The sequence below is a fragment of the Lycium ferocissimum genome, chromosome 4 (genome assembly GCF_029784015.1).
Source record: "Lycium ferocissimum isolate CSIRO_LF1 chromosome 4, AGI_CSIRO_Lferr_CH_V1, whole genome shotgun sequence".
In the NCBI taxonomy this organism is placed as follows: Eukaryota; Viridiplantae; Streptophyta; class Magnoliopsida; order Solanales; family Solanaceae; genus Lycium; species Lycium ferocissimum.
Genome location: NC_081345.1, coordinates 16,533,771 through 16,553,773, shown reverse-complemented (window position 1 = coordinate 16,553,773; position 20,003 = coordinate 16,533,771). Strand labels below are relative to the sequence as shown.

Below are 20,003 nucleotides of genomic sequence, written 5' to 3'. Positions count from 1 at the left end.
TCTCATTTCTCCTCTCTGATTTAAAGGTTGTTGCTGTTTTACCATGGTCATCTGAGCCCCTGCATACAATCATTAAACAAATTTTTACTCAGGATTTATCCAGATTACTTAGAAAAGCATGATACAGTAGCATTGTCATTGTCATTTTTCTGATCCTGACTATGAGAAGGAAAAAAAAAAAAGATATGCAACATGTTGAAGTGCTAAGTGCAACCACTTGAGATGGTACAAAGTACATAACTTTTCCCTCCCACAAGCCCTAACCCCCATGTTCAAACCAAGAATCGACATTAATGTTTTAGACTTCAAATTGAACATCCTTAGTATACAAAACTAGGAATTCAGACAAAATAAAAAGTTGACCACGTGTTATTCAAGAAAACGAGAAAGACGATATACATGCTAAAGCTAAACATCATCTGGCATCAGACGGATATGTCATATGTGGGATAAGTAAATATGCATAACATTTATTTAGGAAGAATAGCTTGGGACCCCCTGAACTTATCAATTTTTATTTAGTGTACACCTAAACTATGCATTGGCTTAATTACCCCCCTGAACTTGGTAATATGATAGTCTCGACCACCCCCTAGACGCTGATGTGGCAAAGAGCGTGAACACACTCTCTTTTAGGCGCGTGGAAGGGTCAAAAATTGAAAAATTAGCTTCCAAGTGGAGTATTTTTCAACTATTAATTGCCTTATAATCAATATAATGATTTATTTTTTCCAATTGTGTTTCTTTTTGGTTTTTCTTAATATTCATTGCATATTTTATCCCAATTGTATCTTTTTCTTTTTAGATATAATGATTATTTATTTCAACTATGTGTTTTTTTCTTCTTTTTTTTTGGATCCAAATCTAAATAACTTAGTTGAAACTCTATTTATTTTAGCCAAATAAAAAGAAGGTTTAGCAAAAGTAATGAAGTTTAGACGGTGTATTTTCTACAAAAAAAAAAATTGTGTATTTTTCTTTTCATGCAATTACTATTTATTTCAACTCTACATTATTTTTTTCGGGTCAAATTCTTAAAATATTTGGTTGATATTTTATTTATTTCTTTTTAGATGCAATGATTATTTGCTTTAACTGTGTATTTCTTCTTTTTCTGGCCAAATATATAAAAATAACTTGATTAGAATATCATTATCTTTAGCCAAATAAAAAAAAAGTATGGTCAAAATATTGTTGTTTCAAGTTCTTTTTTTACAGATTTGACCCAAAAAAGATGATCTAAATAATTGGTGAACTTAAAAAGGTAAAAAATATATATTTTATCCTTAAAAAATGCCACATGGACAAAAAAATCCATGTGGCAGCGCGTGTGTCACACGACCATGGGTTGCCAGCGTCTAGGGGGGTCGAGACTATCATATTACCAAGTTCAGGGGGGTAATTAAGCCAACGCATAGTTTAGGTGTACACCGAATAAAAATCGACAAGTTCAGGGGGGTCCCAAGCTATTCTGCCCATTTATTTAAGAAGATTTACGAAGGTCCGCAGTATGGTAAAGTTTAATTCAACTTGAAAAACATATGGACTTAATCTACTAACAACATTTGTTCATCTATGTCACAAAGCACATCCTGATTGGGGATTCCCTTAAGTTATTCATAGAAACTATATAATGTAGTACGATTTTGAAGCAAATATATGTAATTAAGCAAGCAGCAAACTCAGAACTTAGAAGCCAGACCCTAAATTAGAGATTGTCAGATACGTGTTTCTAGAGTTAGGTTCCGAAACACACATTTTAAATGCATTAACTTTTAGAGAGTAATGTTTCATCTATGAAGGATCCTGGAAACAGTATCAAGCCTAATATTTGTATAAAGTTCCAGCTGTTAACTTATCAGTATAGTTCAAGAGTATACACACAATAAAACTTCAGCAACCAACCAAACATGTGAAAGAAGAAGCAAAGCTTTACTGATTTCATTTGATGGACTTGGTGTTGTCTTTCTGAGAATATATATAGCAGTGTGCCTTCATACATATTAAGTCTTAGTAGGGACAAAAAAGGAACTCTAATACAGGATTAGCCGATAAGCAATGGCATGGTTGTTCGAAAACTCTTTCAGACAAATTTTTCTTTCTGAATATGTTTCCTATCTCATGTATGTTTTCTTTTTTTTATCACCAAGAATGAAATCAGCAAACTTTATTGATATAATCATACTCATTTACTCACCTCAGAATGAGCTTGTGCCAATCACGGAATCCAGCATTCATCAAATTCTCCACCGTAATATTTCTGTGTCTTTCGCTGCGACCAGTCAGCAAGAAAACTTTGAATCCCAGACTCAGAACTTCTTGATAAAGCTTCAAACTGGACCCTAAGGCTGGCGCCGTTCCCTTCTCAACCCATTTATCAAATTCCACGCTATCAAAAACCTCCAATCTACAATATAGAAATTAACACAAATCACCACTAGCTTACTATTAAACGAAGTGGTATAGTGGCCAAAAAGAAATCTCATGAACAGTAAATATCAAAAATTGTTTAGAAGCAGAACCTTAACTCCAAGTAAAATAGAGAAATTCCCCTTCAAAATGGAAATTAGCAAAACAGATATTCAATCTATCTCATTTTACATAATGGATTTTGACTGGACAGGAAAAAAATTCATTATGTTTAAGAGTACCATAAGTATAAATTTAGCAAAAGGGATAATAGCAATTTTGATCCCTCAGTTATTGGTAACATCAGATGTCTGATTAAACGTATTCAACCTTCAATCAATTGAAATTCGTGTTTTTGTCCCTTTATATAAGAAATATGTTATATTTGAACTATTTTTAGAACTATATTACTGTCAAATATAGAGTAACAATACAAACCTAACATTACACATGAGTAAATAATAGTGGAACAATTGACAATCAAGGTAAATTTGGTTTGAATATTCAAAACTTCAAAAGGACATTTTGAAATGTCATAAACAAACATTTCAATCAATTTGAAGTCAAATGTGAGTGACCAATATCATAAGGACTTCAAAGAAAGATGTAGCAAAACTAATCCTCAATCTAAAGCATTCTACATAATGGATGTTGACTGAACAGGGGAAATTTTCATTATTAGACAGTTTTAATTTGTTTAAGAGTGCTGGCGGTGTCCGATAAGCAATCTTTCGCCCATCAAATAGATCATAAGGACTAACATAAGAATTTATCAATAATTTGGAGATCAAATGTGCGATTAGCCCTTAACAAAAAATGCACAGAAAATTAGTCAAAGAATCATACCCATAACCATGGTCAGAATAATAAGGAAGATGAGAAAGCAAAGTCTCATCTATATCAAAAACCCACACATCTTTGCCATCTTCTCCCAAATTCACACTTTTAGCATATTCTCCAGCCTCATTTGAAACTCTATCAATATCCATCTTATAACCCGGACCCACAATATATTGCCTCACATAATCAGCACATTCCTCTGGAATAGTCTTCCATGGACTTAAATTATTAGCTTCAACAGCAAACCTCCAACTTGTACATTTCAACAACTTAAGTTCATCATATTCCTTCAATTGGGGCTCATTATTTTCAGGATACTCGATAATTAATGGCCTAGGAAACACATGAGAGTTGAGATTTTCATTTCCAATGGCAAAACTAAACAACACCAAGAAAATGAAAATTCTCAACATTTTCATTCTTGGGTATGAAGTAAATTCTTCCAATTTCCAAGAATCTGTGAAATACTGAAACAAATGGAATAAAAACAGATTCTTGACGGGGTTTTCTTGATTTTGGATAAAAAAGACCTTCGAAATGTAAAGAGTAACCTTATTTCTTCGATTTTCAAGAGGACTTCAAAAAAGATGAAGATTTATATGGGTACTAAACTTGCAAGTCAAGTAATGAAGTCAATGGAATGGGGGATAAAGAATACGTATATTTGTGTACATATATACGCGTGTGACAGGACAGGGAAATCTGGTTAGAGAAGCAATGGTACGTGGATAGGTCAGGCCAATAAGATTGCTTCATTATCTTACGGACGTTAAGTACGTTAGTGTCGTTATATTAAGTATTTTTTTCGTTTTTGTCCAAAGTATCGTGATTCATGCCTTTCCTTTTTCACGTGGTCTTTTTTTTTAAAATGAAATATATACAGCACATAGTCCACACGTATGGGGCTTCTCTAAACCATGAAAATGTCAAATTGATCCGATCCTATTGAATTATCCCACTTCAGAGGCGGATAATTTATCTCCGAGACAGAAGAGCGGTAGAGAGTTTGATTTCAAATCCAATTAAATGTTAGTTTCGATTTATTAAAAGTCCTGAAAGAGTTACAAATTTTTTATTACACAACCAGGTAACCACAATACTGCTATTTCTTGTCCATTTTTTTTCACGGATTGTCCTTCTTTTGGGGTGGTCTTTAAATTTTGCCCTCATAAAGTTTTTGCCTTGTTGCTTAAAAGCGCGAAAACACTAATCTCCTTTACGACGACTCAATGACCTTTGACACGTTACACCTGATTGTATGTAATCTTTACTTTCCCAAATCTTCATTTTAGGAGCCACTTTTTGAGTTGAAATTAAGTTCAAGATCCATTTCTTATCAAACTTTTATATTTAAGAAAAAGTTCCGTCTTACAGTCAAACAAAAGCTAATTTTTTTTAACTTGATGTTATATATATATATGCTCATATTATTTTATCCACACTCCGGTTAGTAGGTCATGGCACGGGGAGAGGAGGAAGTTGAATTGTCCCAAATAGGTGGGTTAAAATACACATTACAATCTTTCAACAATATTCTTAAATACACATTACATTTCATATCAGATTCTAATTCATAAAAAGAATTCCAGCTGGACCCCAAATCAATCCCTTCCGATTTTCTAGCTGAAAAATTTCTACTTCTAAATCTCTTCCCGCCAACCCAAACAAATCCTTTCATTTCACAAAAGCTGTTTTATTTTTCCTAACTTTGATTCCATAACTTCAAGGATTACACAGTACTTTGCATACTTCCAAAAGATTGAGGACAGGCCTTAAAAGCTGCTTCTGTTACAAATGGAGAGAAGTAGAAGTAATAGATGAGAATTTTTCTTTTTTTCTACCAGATGGTATAACTATATGCACCGTAAAATGTAAAACTTCACTAGCGCTTTAGACATCCGAACAAAAGAGAAGAATCCTCAGCTGTTGGCTTTGAGCTCATTTATCCAATAACCAACAAGGGACACCATGATGCAAGAAAACTTCAAAGGAAAAGACGACATTAGATGGATAGAAAAAAGGTCCATCCTAAGAGTGACTATTCTTTGAGAGACCTTAGAATTACAAAACTTCCTTGACCAATAACTATACAGGAGAAGCTCCTCTTTAAAAGGAGAAAGAAAGGGCCAGTCGAACAAAATACACAGACCAGAATAAGTGTCATGGAAACAATACGTGTTTTTAGAGAGTCTGGTATGGGAGGAAACTAAAGAATCCAAGATATTACATTCCAGAAATTCCCTATCAATAAGGCATGGGGCAAGTAGTAAGAGTACTTATAGCAGAGTTGACATAAATAATTATCAGCAATTGTGTCCCAGATAAATTTAAGCTATAAACTCATTTCCCCGAAACAAAACAGAAATACATATCGCTACACTTCCATAAATCCAAACCTTGAACTCTCGTATATTACTTTTATGATTTAAAATCAAAGCAATTAGCATCTGACAGTAGGATATTTTCATCCAAGTTTCATACTGGGGAACAAAAAAAACCAGCAGCTTCAGATTTATACAAGTTTACTAAAGATAGAGAATAGTGGACATCACATCTCTTGCTTAATTAAGCAATCTGCAATTTCTTCTTATAATGTCATTGATAAGAAGGCCTGGATCTCTACCATGAATTTGGGTGCTGTTGATGAACACGTGTGGTTTTGATCTCTCCCCTCATTACACTTTATCAGCTGTTGTGTTTCCCAATGAAGTGAACATGAAGTTTCCAGAAAACATAGCTTCTTTATCTGACAAAACAAAACCATCATACTGTAATGAGATAAATTTCCAGAACTATCATTACCATAAATTGATATATACATATTTGTTTGAGGCGGAATTAGTACCTGTCAATGACAGACAGCTGCATTCCCTGCGAACATACCTTGACATAGCCTGCAATCAGACAATTAAAGGAAAATAATAAGCATCGCATATGCAGATAGTTTGAATGCAGTACACCTTAGGTACAGAGCTCAACCCAAAAAAAAAAAATGCATTTGCTGAGACAAACAAGAACGGTATGCAGAACCGGTGCATACTATACCTCAGGTACAGAGCCCAACAAAAGAAAATTAAATGCACAGAAAATTACTTAAAAAGATTTAGCATCAACAAATCTATGCCGGGCTCAAAACTGCTCTGTTTCTTGCAGTAAATACCAGGAGAAAACTAATAGCAACTGGACGAGAAATGAGACCAATTTTATCGTTCAAAAAGAATGCAAAAGGATTTCCAACAACCCACACTTGCCATGGAATCACCGACTCTTTTAAACTACAACAAGTAGCTTCCACTACAAGTATTTACTTCTGACCGTTGCATCAAGAGGAGCTTCTCAAGTATATGTACAAAGATATACTTGCCTGGACAGGAAGCAAAGCAGCATCCGTTGGGGTAGATGTACCATCATCAGAGAAGACATTCCTACAACATAAAACATCAGAAGGCCCATAAAATAAAATGCACATACAATTGTCACTGGTAAACAAATGGCAACCTATTTAAGCTTAATTCTATTAGGGCATAATGAAGAGAACTTCACCCATTTCAGATTACCAAATTTTACACTATCTTTACGTATACCCTCCTACCATGCCACCCCAATTCATAGTTTATTATAACACCACAGTAACATCATGCTTCAAAAAATGCAGCCGCAATTACAACCAACAGCTTGTTCCAAGTTCCACCTACAAGTTGGAACTACCCTTCGGCAATGTCAGTTTCAAGAGAAGTCTCCAACTTTTAGGTCGATTTTGTAAAGATAGGCAACTTAAAGATAAAAAAAAAAGTGAGCGAGCGTCGTCAATGAACTCCCTAAAAATAGGTAATGAGGCAGAGGCTTCAACTTCTATAAAATTACTCTTAGGAGAGAAGCAGATTTTGATATAATAACACTTTCAGCTATGCTTCAATACAAGGGAGAAGCAATTGACTTTAAATGATTAGTTTGATTATTAACCCTTTAACAATCTTAGCTTGCCTGTAGCTAAAATTGACTTGATGTAGGGCTGATGCACTAAATTGACTTTTGTCATCATCATTTGTTGCAAGCTTAAAAAATTCAGAAGAGTTGTTTATTACTTTCCATAAGAGATTCAATATAAACTATTTATCAGGAAACAAAAAAGAAAGAAGAAAGAGATACATTACAAATTTTCTCATTTGTAACTTTTGAAAACACAATCTAGGGCCTAATTTCCAAGCTCGCTTATTTCTGTTTTGATAAGTAGACACCAACTTTTACAACCTTCATTCACATATAGTGGCTTAGAAATGTCTCAAGCAAATCTAATGACTGATACACTACTGCAGCCAAATTAAGGACTGGAATTATATTCTTCTTTCTTATATGTGATTATGGTCTAGAAAATTCAGCTCATATAGTCTTAAGTATTTTCAAACTTATGCATCCTTTTGCTTATCCTAAATAAGCAGAGTCCGCTAAGTTTGAAATGGGCAACAATCTATATAATGACCAAGGAAAAATGTTCGGATTGCAAACTTCATTTGTTGAAATACTTAAAAAACAAAAAAATAAAAAAAATGAGACCTGCAGAGTTCATATATGTTCTGGAGCCTGAACCAATATTCCGATGCCTTACCTCCAAATTACATTTTGCAACTCATCCTGCTTAGCTTCAGGAAGCATCGCAGCATCATAGGCGACAATATTACCATAAAATATCTTTTCTAAATCCTTCATCCATTTAATCAACAATAAGTTAACCTGCAATTTTGATAGAACAAAATATAGGAGTAAACGTAAGTTTCTTAATCTTGTTATTTTACCATATAGAAACTGTCATGCCAAACAAATCATGATTGGACAAAGATAGATTATGCTTGTCATCACGGAGATGTTCCCCTTTCCCACTACAAACTGTGCAAAACCAAAACCAAGATGAGAAGTATTTTCTTTTTGGGTTTGGGGGGGAGGGGGGTGTGAAGTAAATTAATTTATATGTGAACAAGGAAGACCCCACATATGAGTTTTGTACAAAAGTACAGACTCTTACACAAAGCATGATTCTCTACAAAGAGAATTTAGTTGTCATACACAGTACAAAAACATTCCAAAAATCTTTACCAACGACTTTTATATTCTTTCAAACGCTCGTGTCTTTCCATATTGTTCACATTAGTGACAACACCACAGACAACTTCCCATGCTCTATTTCCCTGCCTGCTTCCTTCTAAGTTTTCCACCTTTCCACATCATACACTATAATCTCTATGTGCTAGCCGGCAATGACGTAATAGATTGCCTACATCCTCTCCATATTTCTCGCACACAAAGCACCATTAATATAGATTATCCTTCTTAACAAATTCCATTTCTTTTTTTTTTTTCATTTCCTTTCCTTTTCGTTAACCTTCCGGAAACAGCCTCTCTACCCCCACAAAGATAAGGGTAATAATCTGCTGTCAGGATGGGTCCCTATACGACTGTCCAAGTGAAAAGACCACTTCCCTTGGTGCTCTTGGGATCAATATTGCTCAGTTGCCGAAGTCTCTTCTCTCCTTTTTCAGCAGTCTACTAAAGAAATCTTGACTATGAGCATACCATTCTTTTACCCTTCCCAATTCGACAGTCTCAATCCAAAAGTGAAATTCTCTGGTTATATGGTATCCAAGCAGACTATTAAGCCCTTCATCTCCCAATTTTGCAAATTTCCGCAAAAAGTTAGATCTCATAGTTTTCCTACTTCCTCGTTCCTTACAGATTTCTTCCACCAAGAAATATCACACTTACAGCATTCCATCTTGGAAATACACGGGAAGAAAATCACAAACATCATGCCAAACGGAATCCAGCAATTCAGAAAGTTGAAAGGAGAAGGGCCGCAAAGATTATTCCAAAAGGGAAAAAGAGATATTATCAAGGGTACTTTGTCTATTATCCCAACTTAATATATGTCCTTAATGCCTGAGAATTGTGGTTGAAAGATTGGCACGATCCTGTGAGACAACAGAGGGGAGGTGGGAAACAACCCTTTGAAATGGTAATTTCTCCTATGAAAACGAGGGGGACTATGGATAGAGATTTGAGGATATTCAACATAGCATTCATGGGAAAGTGATCTGCTGATTTAGATTGGAGAATCAACTATTGTAAAGTTATAGATAAATACGGAGCACAAGTGGGAGGGGGTGGAGGGGTGAAGGACCATTCAGATACCTTTAAGGCTTTAACATATGGAGGAGCTTAACAAATGGTGGTAAGATTTTTCCAAGAGTATTATCTTTTACAGCTATCGTCTTCTGGAAGCAGATATGGTACTGTGATGCCTCCTTATTTTAAGTTCTTCCAAAAGCATTAAGGGGCAGCATTATACTGAAGAAAATTCAAAAGATGACTTATTGGGTAATGCAAAAAGCATGCCAGACCATGGAAATTGCAATTGATCTGTTTAAACATAGATTCAAGTTTTGTTATTAATATCAAACTGAAGACAAGACACGTCTACATACATTGGGGAGTTCACCTCAGATAAACTACCTTAGAAAGGCAAAAAAGTAAGAAAAACTCTCCAGAAATTGTCATATCAAATGTGTAAATGAGAAAAGAAGAAGTAGAGATAAAAAGAAAAAGCTTTTTGAGGATATCAAAGCTCTTCACCAAGGAGAGTGATTTGTTAGATTTACCAACATCCCAGCTTAGGCACCACAGACTTTTATATAGCAGCCTTGTTGGATCATAGATGTCCCCAGCTTATCACTACAGATTTGTCATAAAACAGCCTACAACTTTAATTTTTTTGGATAAGTACAACAGCCCATAATTATAATCCTGTTCTTCATTCTTTCCCTCCTTTGTTCATTTCTACTGTCATTTTCCTTTTTATAAAGGGCATACAATCATTCTTCATGTTTAGATATTTTTTTATACTTCCAACCCAAAATTTTCTAAAGAAACACTGAATCTAAGAGTTGACTTTGCTGATTGAATAATACAAAGGAAAAATTAGCAATTCAAACTATATCCAACAAGATCAATAGTTCCAATATGAATCATGTTGCCACCAGAAACTGCTAAGTGAAAAACAGAAAGAATGCTGAGAAGAACTATTTGCTTATAGAGTTGATTTTCTGTATCAGGGTTCTGTAACTTACACCAGCTTTAGAAACTCTCAGCTCCACATCATGATTATAAATCTCATACAAATACTGCCCCAGTTCAACACCTTCCTTACCCTCCTGTTTCAAGCGTCGCAAACAAAGCCACATATGGATAACTAGTAACGAAAATGTGGTCTTAAATGTTTTCTCCAAGCTAAATACTGCATGCAACATAATAAGCAAATCAGACAACTAAAATAAACATTAATCAGCATAGCTAATCTTGGAAGAAGAGGTAATTTATACTTTCTAAAGATGAAGAAGAAAAGTAAGGATGTTGGTGAAAATAGCACTGACTGTCACATTTAATAACCACTTTTCAATTGTGTGTTTGCTTGTCCAAATTAATTAAATGGCAGTATTTTAACAAGAAAGGGTCATCATGTTAAGACATATTTGATACCAACCAGCTGATTTTTTTCCAAAAACCATCACATTGCAAATGAAAATTCAAACAGTCAGGACTCTAGTATTAACATGAGCAAGAATGCTGTTTAGGATTAGCAAAAATGAGCTGGGCTAAAGTCTTAAGAGATTACTAGCTGCCAGGCTTAAATGATTATAAGTATTAGCCAGATTCTGTGAACAGGTTCGCGATCGGCAATGTGAATAAGGAGGTATGTAATGCACAACGGTTTCAGAATTCAATCTCACACCTCAAAACCAGAGCACCTGAGAACAATAACTACTTGAATTCATTGAGACTTGAGAGGAAGGGAAGACACTGTCAATGAACGTAGGCTAAGAACCATCTGTTAACAGCTTTTGTATCATTTCCCTAAACTGCATCTTTCACTTCAGATACAGGCTTACTAAATGTCCTACAAAATCATACTGAACTTAAAAGAGAAAAGGCACAAGATGTGGCATTGTTATAATTATTCATATTATTTTTTTATAAAATAATATAAAGTTAAACATAGTGATCCATGGGCACATAGCAAATAGCAAAAGCTATGATGATCGAGGAGCAGACAAGCGAAGAGACTAACCATCGTAAATAGCAGGCCTATCAATTTGGTGAACAACACGACGATAAATAACATTTGCCCCTCGAATGGACTTGCTTTGCTTGCTATAAAACAGCATTAGCTTAAACATAAAGCGCTTAAAGCCCTCGTATTGTGGATCTTCAACTCTGAATGGTGAATCAAGTGCTAGTGCCAGTGAGTGAGGCTTAGACCAGAACATCTTGTTCAAATTTACCTACTCAAGTGACCAAAGTCAATTAGCAGCACGTTAAAAGTCAGACAAATTTCTTATCCCAAAAATATAAGTTGGACCAATCACATCCAACAAAACTCTGTTCAGTATTAAATGCCAACAACTTAAATTAAGTAAAGGTATCTTCTCTCATTTCGCACATCATGCAAGCATCACAACTATTGAACTAAGAAAGATTAAGCTTCTAGCAACAGATCAATGCAGGGTATAGAAACGCCATTTCATTTCATGCCAGCCTAAAGGGGACAATTACAGAAATGATTCATGTAATAACATAAATATCTCCATTCACATTTAGTTTTATCCTGTAGGTTAGTTAAATATACAATAGGCAAATTTAGCATGAAGCTAATGGTCATAAGGTACTCAATACACCAACCAATTTGAAAGTGCTACTCCCCCCAGTTCATAATAAGTGTCCACTTAGCCTTTTCTTTTGATTCAAATAAGTGTCAACTTACATAATCAAGAAGGAATTAATTATTTTCTTCCGAATTTACCCCTATTTAGATAAGTGAGTTTTTATGTAATCAGGAAACTATATTAACTAGGTAGTGTTCAATTAAGGGTAGTTTAGTCAAAACACCTATTTTTTACTAGGAGTTAGTATTTTCTTAAGGGGTGTGTTAAAGGCTAAGGGTGTGTTTGGTTGGGAGGAAAACATTTTCCGGGAATTTCTTTTCCAATTTTCCCATGTTTGGTTGGTCATAATATTTTGGAAAACATTTTCTCTAGGAAAATAAGTTCCTTAAAAATAAGAAAAATGACTAGCCTAATGAAAGTAAGAAAAACAAGTTCCATAAGTGACATTCCAAATTTATTGTCCCCTCCCACCCACCCAACGCCCTAATCCCCACTCCTTGACTATCCCACCCCCGAACCCCCACTCCCCACCCCCATAGTGTTTTGCTAGATTATATATAAATGCTTTTGAGATTATATTTTTTTACTTACTAACCGAACATTAGAAAAAAAGTAAAAAACCCACTTCTTTTTCCAAGAAAACATTTTCTATGGAAACCAAACACACCCCTAGTGTAAATCAACCTTGTTTAGTATCAAATTCACGCAGCAAACAAACCAAGAAATGTAATCCGTAAAATGTAAAAAAAAAGAACCTCGGAATTAACATTGTAGAGTTTCTCAACTGCCGGTTCAGCAACAGCCGCAACCTTGGAATAATGTCGACACTGAAAATGACTTCCCAATTGGGAGTAGTTCTTGACTCTACTAATCTGGGATATCGCTCTGCTCCATCTCGTAAACATCCTTTACATCATCGATCAAATACCAGAAAACATATTCAATATCATAATTCCTTAGCAAATCACAAAATTAAATGTATTTAAAATACATACATATTAATTGAAACCTTGGAAGAGATTTTTACGAACGACTAGAAATGATGCTGTTGCGATCGTTGATTTTCAGAGGTTTAGGAACAGTATATCTTATTAAACCCTCTAAATAAGAATGGAAACTGCATACAGTTAAAAAAAAATGACAATAGCGTCCCTTGATTTAGAGCCCGTTTGAATTGGCTTATAATTTGCCTATAAGCTCTTTTCAGCTTTTCGAGTTGATCAGCCTAGCTTAAAATTATTTTACGCTAAAATAAAGTTCAAAAATTATCAGCCATTGTTTTGCCATCTTATCTAAAGCAGCCTTATGTCGCTTTTTGCTCATCCAAACAGGCTCTTATTAAGGTTGTCGAAAGTTATAATACTCCATCCGGATTAAAAAAAAAAAAAAAAAAAACAATCTACTTAGCCATTTACACACCCCTTAAAAAAATACTAACTCCTATACAAAAATAAAAAATTTAACTAAACTACCCTTAATTAAATAAATACATTTAATTTGATCATATAACACTAATAAAAAAAAATATGAAAAAATAAGATTAATTCTTTTTAATTTTGTTTTGATTTTTTTTTATTCAAGAAAAAAAGGCTAAGTGGATTTTTTTTTTTAATCCGGAGGGAGTGCCATTTATGGAATTTTGTTTGTTACATCTGACGAGAAAGATAAACGAAAAGGAAAAGATTAGCAGAAATTCACATCTAGAGGTACAATTTTCGTAATTTCTGCTAATTTTAAACTATTTTTAGAATCTATTGCAGCCTTTGTCTTGTAATTTTATTTTGTTTCATATCTTTTTAGGGTTTGGTTTAAATTTTTGTGTTGCGTATTTAGAATTTGATGTGACTTTTTTTTTATATTTATGCATGATTAAAGGCGAATATAAATTGTTAAATATTTAACGGGCCTAAAAGTGTTACTAACTTTTGCAAATGTAAAAAATCAAATTATTAGTGCATATTTTATAAACTACTTATTTTGAACCTACCCAAACACAAGAGCTCTTTTTGTCATTTTCCTCGAATTACTTTTTTTTTTTTTTTTTTTTTTTTTAAAAAGTAGTTCAATCGGTCCGGTCACGAGGAGCTTTTGGGAAGACTGAGATCTTATTATGTGGCTTTGATGATGGACACGTCGTCAATGGCTTGAGATGATGACTATCGTTCGTTTTTAATGGTCATATTGCTTATAATTGCATTAATTCTTTCAAATAACACGATGTTTAATCATTTTCTCCAATTTTTGGCTTGCAAGATCCATTAATAATGGTTAGTGAAAGACTTGAAACTGTTGGCCAGGATATATTTGACTCCAACTATTAGTGGAGGTCAAATTTGTCCCATTTCGCATGATTTAAGAGCAAATTTGAATGTTCCGTTATACTATATTTTTCAGAAATTACACGTACTAACTTTACGATTTTTCAATTAAACAATTCTAGTTGATGGAAACTCATTTTTTAAACACATGTGTATGTCACTGATTTAAGCAAAATGAAGATTTAACATTAGCTCAATTATTAAATTAATTAATTTGAGAAAAGGAAAAAAGAAAGACCCAAGCAAATTAGATTAATTGAGATAAATTTTGAAGTTTCAGAAAAAAAAAAGTTTAAAAGAGAAATGACATATATAACCCAGTGAATAATTGACAGAAAATGGCAATTTTTTTTTTTTATTATTATTATTGGCAGGATCAAGTCCACTTTAGCATTTTTAGTTCAAAATTCACGTAACACTCTCCAATCCACGTGAACACGGTTGGGGAGTGCATACCGCCTTTTCCCCCTTTTTACTCTCTATATAACTAACTGTATTGCTTATCACCGTTTCAGATCACTTCTTTTTGCATTTGAAAGGTTCGTATTCATAGTTTTTCCTTTCTTGCTTTGGTATCTCTCCTCTCTTATCTGTTTTTGCTTTGATTAGCAATCTCTTCTCTTTTGATTAGCAATCTCTCTTATTCTCTTCTTATTATAGTCGTGTGTAGTGTTTTTGTTTTGATTAGCAATCTCTATTTTCTCTTTTGATTAACAATCTCTCTTCTTTTCTTCTTATTATAGTAACGTGTAATGTCTTTGCTTTGATTAGCAATCTCTGTTTTCTCTTTTGATTAGAAATATCTCTTCTTCTCTTCTAATTACAGTAGTGTGTAGCGTTTTTGCTTTGATTAGCAATCCCTGTTTACTCTTTTGATTAGCACTCTCTTCTTCTCTTCTTATTACAGAAGTGTAGTGTTTTTGCTTTGATGAGCAATCTCTGTTTTCTTGATTTAAATGGAGTAGAGTTTAAATAATTAATTAAATAATTATTTTCACTATTTTGGCTTTAAAAATTTGACAAATATATTAAAAATCATGATTTATATAGTAAATATTCAAATGATACACAATGATATACGTTATGATATTTTGCCAAATGAAATGGCAAAATGTCACCAAGCTAATTTCGTAAAATCTCATTGACTTTGAAAGGTAAATATTTCATTCTGTTTGTGATTCAAGAAGTCTGACTAATTAAATAAAAATTATGCAGGGCAAATATTTGGTGTCAATGAAGCAGCAAGATCATTCTCTCGCTACGAATCTACAATGAATTTCCTAATGTACTCTCTCCTCGTGTTGTTTTATTGTGAAGAAATCGTCTTTGTGGGTTTCGGTTCTATTGGCCCTAGCATGAGCCTTTATGGAAGAATCTGCAAGCATAGCAAAAGAGTCGATAGAATTTTCAGTTAAATGAATATACCAAGAAAGTGCTTCCTATACGAGTGTTTGACCGAATTCCTTAAGCATGACAGATTCAACTTCGTGTGGCAGCAATTCATTCCTCGTGATTGCGGTTTTGAAGGTTGTCAGGTGTTCTTCTAGATCTAGCTCCCACCTTACTTTGGCATGTCAGACATTTTTAACCTCTTCGATATCAACTCTGGGCATCACTCTGCTTGAACGACAGCTTTTCGTACTTTTTTACGCCGCTCCCCCTTGATGACTGGTGGGCCCCCCAGTATTTGGTTCATACGGTCATTGAATTCTTTCTCGAGTCTGAGGATCTTCACTATGGACGGATCTTATGGCATTTGCTAGGCATTGGATCTACGTGCGTAACCCTGAAAGCCTCGAGGACTCTTACTTCACCCTTATTGGTAACGGGAGTCTCAGACTGTGTGTGGTAAGCTAATGAAGTCACGACCCGCTCCATCGTTGCATGAACACATTCTGTGTTGTGACCATAGCGGCCATGGCCTTCCAAAAGCGGACTCTTCCTTTTTATACATCATCGTCACCTTGGAGTGGGTTCGTCGACCTTCCTTCTTAGGTTAACACTTTTCATAATAAGTTTTTCCACTCTCACTGGAGTCGCTAAGGATTTGGTCCTTGCTAGGACAATTGACTCGATTCGTTAGAAGAGTGGTATAATCCTATTCATGTGTGTTCTCTCTCTCCCACGCTCAGGGTTGCTGGCGTGCTCAGAGATCTACACTTTTAAAAGTTCCTCCAGATTCCGTTAATCCACGGCTGGAAGGACATCCTGAAGGTCGCTGATGATAGCGGATAAGTTGTTCCCGAGTACGTTGTCGCATTGATTAACCTTGACTAGGGTTTCTTAATGATTAGGTCTGGATGGCTTACTAAAAAGAGTTTTGAGCAACATATCGAGACAATACCACAACTGTTATCCCATAGACGGCGCCAAACTATTTACCGCTAAAGATTGATTTTAGGATAATCAATTAAATTTGGTGAAAACGGGGTTAAAGACAAGTGGATCGTGATCGATCAAAAGCCCTCTATGTTCATGATGAACCTAGGAACAACTTAGTTAAGATGCTAGAACATAAATGGCAAGAGAATAAGTAGACAAAGTGTTAGAGAAAATGTAAAGAGTAACTTGTTATCTTCAGAGCTCAAGAGAACAAGAGTTTTTAGGGTTACAAGTGAGTGTAATGAGATGATATGTTCCTTCTCCTAGAAGGTATATTTATCTACATAAGCCTATGATTTTTCAATGTGGAAGTATAGATGATGGGACATGCCAACAGTGTTAACATCCTGTCACACATTATTGCGCAACTCGAGACTGACAAATATGACGACGGTAGTTGTGAGTGCTAGCCAACTATGAATAGGTTCCGGATTGTAACAAGATGACCCCGTTCCAATGGATCTTTATCTTACCATATCCCGGTCTCTCGCTATGTCTTCTAGGTCCCGAGCCCTCGAAGATACCGTGGGGAATTATGGACATGGTGTCGTTCAGATGCAACCGGGATCATTTCCTTATTGACCCCATGCCCCCACGTGGCGTGCTCCTATTGGACCATCTGCTAACCTGGATTTTCCCCCATACAACTAGCTTTACGATTTTCCAATCAAACAATCTACTTTCGTACACTGAAGTGCGTCATAAGTGAGTCGACGTAAGCTCAGAGAGCAAGACCATTCTCAATTTCATAAGTGTTTAAAACCATGTATAGCATAGGTTGGATGGTTTAGAAGCTGAACGAATCGAAGAAAATAAGTTTCGTCTAAAGTCGGTAAGTTTCTAAAGTCGGCAAGTTGGGAATGTTATAACCCGTACTTTTGGGGTAAGACTAGAAGTGTTTAACATGATAAGAATGTCATGTTATGAGATATTTGAATCGTATTATCATCGTATGTTAAGTTTTGAAGTCAAGCGAGTTGTAAAACAAAAGTCGGCAAAATTATCGCAATTTACGCTTATAAATGTACTGAAATTTGGGTCTAATGTCACTGAGTTTTTCTCTCATTATACTTGGACTTATGAGGTCATCCACCCACCAAACTCAAGGTCTACGATTCTAGTTTTCAAAGCATTAAACCATTCGTAGATACGACGTCAGAGTAGACTGATATTTGGATTTTCGCGAGACTGCGCAGGTAGCCCCCTTTGGGACCCACTTGAAGTGGTGGAAGTTTCTTTTTGTGTATATAATCGGTGGCTACGTTTTAGACTCTCATTTTTCACTCTCCTCAGACCTAAAAAACCTCCAAAGGCTCTCTAAAGGTTCCTTCATCATCTAGACCAAGATTTACCAATTTGTAACATAAATCAAGCATCGGAGAGCTCGTAGAAGTCGGGTGCTTCATTCCTCTCTTCTTGTTCTTAGGCTGGCCATCCTTCTGAGTTGGAGTAAGCTTGGATAAGGGTGTTATCTTGCTGGAGTGAGGTAAGATTTCTCCTCTCCTTGTTGTATTTAAACTTATATAGGTCATAGATATGTTGTTTGAAGGAGAAATCATAAGATTGAAATCAGAAGTTGTGTATGATGTCATTATGAAATATTGAGTTGCTAGTTGTTGTTCTTGTGATGGTCACAAGGCTGGAAATCATATATTGATGAACTTGTTTTGTGTTAAACATGATGGTTGTGTTATAAGTAAGGAGAAGTAAATATTGTTTGTTGCTTGCAAAATCGAGCTTGTCGCTCGATGTATTGTTTGTGTTGATTGTAGAGCTAATTGTATAGCCACTAGTTGTTGAGTTGTTTTTTGGGTTATTGTTGTCTTTAAGAACTTGAGGGAAATAAGATAAATAAGGGAGATGCTGCCCGATTTGTTGTAGAATGAGCTTGTTGCTCACTAGTTAGTTGGTATGTTTTCTCGTGTTGATGCTAGTGTTGTTTTAATTGTTGGGGCTGGTTTTGTTATGCAAGAAGTTTGGATATGTTGATGTATTAGTATTAATGTATTGTTGACGGTGATATGAGGAATAGAGAGGAGTTAGGCAAAGGTATTCGTCGTGGCATCTTGTATAGAGCAGATTTGCCGTTCGTCGGCTTGTTGTTGTGTTTCTCATTGTTAATAGTAGTATCGTATTCTTGATTGTAGCTTTAATTGCAAGGGAAGCTGATTTCGTCATTCCGTTGAAGGTAGGCTTAGAGGCATGTAAGGTCCCTTCTTTCCTTTGGCATGATTTCGTGAGTTACGTCTCCTTTTTAAGAAATCCAAGGGGACGAGTTAATGTTTATATTCCAGTTTTGCGATTAAGGTCCGTCTATGAGATTATGAGTATTATTATGCTAGAAATGGGTTGTACTTGATAGTAATCCATCAGATTAATCCCTAACAGTGAATAGAGCCTTCAGAAATTCCAGTATCTTGTTCGTGCTGAGAGGTTGAGTACTTAATGGTTAGCTACATATGAACAGATTAACGAGCTAGGCGTAAAACATAGATTGCGTTAAATAAGAAGAACAGTATGACCTATAAGGCATAATGATATCCAGCGTCTATAGATATATGTCTACGAGATTGATAGAAACCTATGAGATAGTTATATCGCTCCTAATTTGTGTAAGATTGAATATAATATAAGGAAGAGTTAAGAGATGGCATACACTACCTATTGAGTATAAGTTACAAAATATAGTAAGTCTCTTGATGAGATTATAAGTCGTTAGAATATAACCATAAGCTTATTACTTGTTGATTGACGCTTTCATATGAGCAGTCTAACGAGCTAGATGTATCACACGGTTTATAGAAAGAAAGAATCGCATAACCTCCACAATTAGATCGTAAAAGTTCTAATAAGGATAGTAATAAGTTCATAAGGTAATCATAAACCTTCTTAATGATAGAGTGAGTAGAATATAGAAGGTAGTAAGTTTCTTAATAAGGATTGTAAGTTATTAACTATAGCAAGTTACTTACGAGCTTATGAGCTTGTTGAAAAGATTCTTAACTTATTGTTGTTGACTAATGCTTATATGATTGTTATGAATCTTGTTATTGTTGCACACATGCATTCATTCGAACCTATATATATTGGGATCGGATTACACGCCGCAACATATATACATATTTGGATTGGGTTGCACGCCGCAACACACACACACACACACACACACACACACACACACACACACACATATATATATATATATATATATATATATATATATATATGTGGATCGGGTTACACGCCGCAACATATAAGCCAAACAAAGCTAAGTAAAGGATTTATCACCAGCAAAGCTAAGCCAAACACTTTTTTAATAGTTGATTTTTGATTTAAGAACTAA

General features: G+C 34.9%; 2 protein-coding genes across 4 annotated transcripts; both read right to left on the bottom strand.

The window, feature by feature from the left end:
- Position 1: 1 nt before the first annotated feature.
- Positions 2-3,801, bottom strand: LOC132053781 (acid phosphatase 1-like; the record flags this gene model as incomplete). Its single annotated transcript, XM_059445885.1, has 3 exons — positions 3,256-3,801; positions 2,198-2,407; positions 2-59 (listed from the first exon to the last, which is right to left on the bottom strand). Coding segments are annotated over exons 1-3 (681 nt in total), but the record flags the coding sequence as incomplete, so codon positions are not given.
- Positions 3,802-5,634: 1,833 nt separating this feature from the next.
- LOC132051636 (uncharacterized) lies at positions 5,635-13,115 on the bottom strand. 3 transcript variants are annotated; one of them, XM_059442794.1, is made up of 8 exons: positions 12,970-13,115; positions 12,716-12,866; positions 11,366-11,579; positions 10,368-10,534; positions 7,856-7,980; positions 6,614-6,674; positions 6,095-6,143; positions 5,635-5,995 (listed from the first exon to the last, which is right to left on the bottom strand). In XM_059442794.1, the coding sequence occupies exons 2-8, from the start codon at positions 12,863-12,865 to the stop codon at positions 5,925-5,927; spliced, it is 837 nt and encodes a 278-aa protein (XP_059298777.1). In that variant the 5' UTR covers position 12,866; positions 12,970-13,115; the 3' UTR covers positions 5,635-5,924. The 3 variants fall into 3 exon arrangements, with proteins under 3 accessions (XP_059298777.1, XP_059298776.1, XP_059298778.1); XM_059442793.1 differs by having other exon boundaries at positions 12,956-13,109; XM_059442795.1 differs by having other exon boundaries at positions 12,728-12,866; positions 12,956-13,109.
- Positions 13,116-20,003: the final 6,888 nt, after the last annotated feature.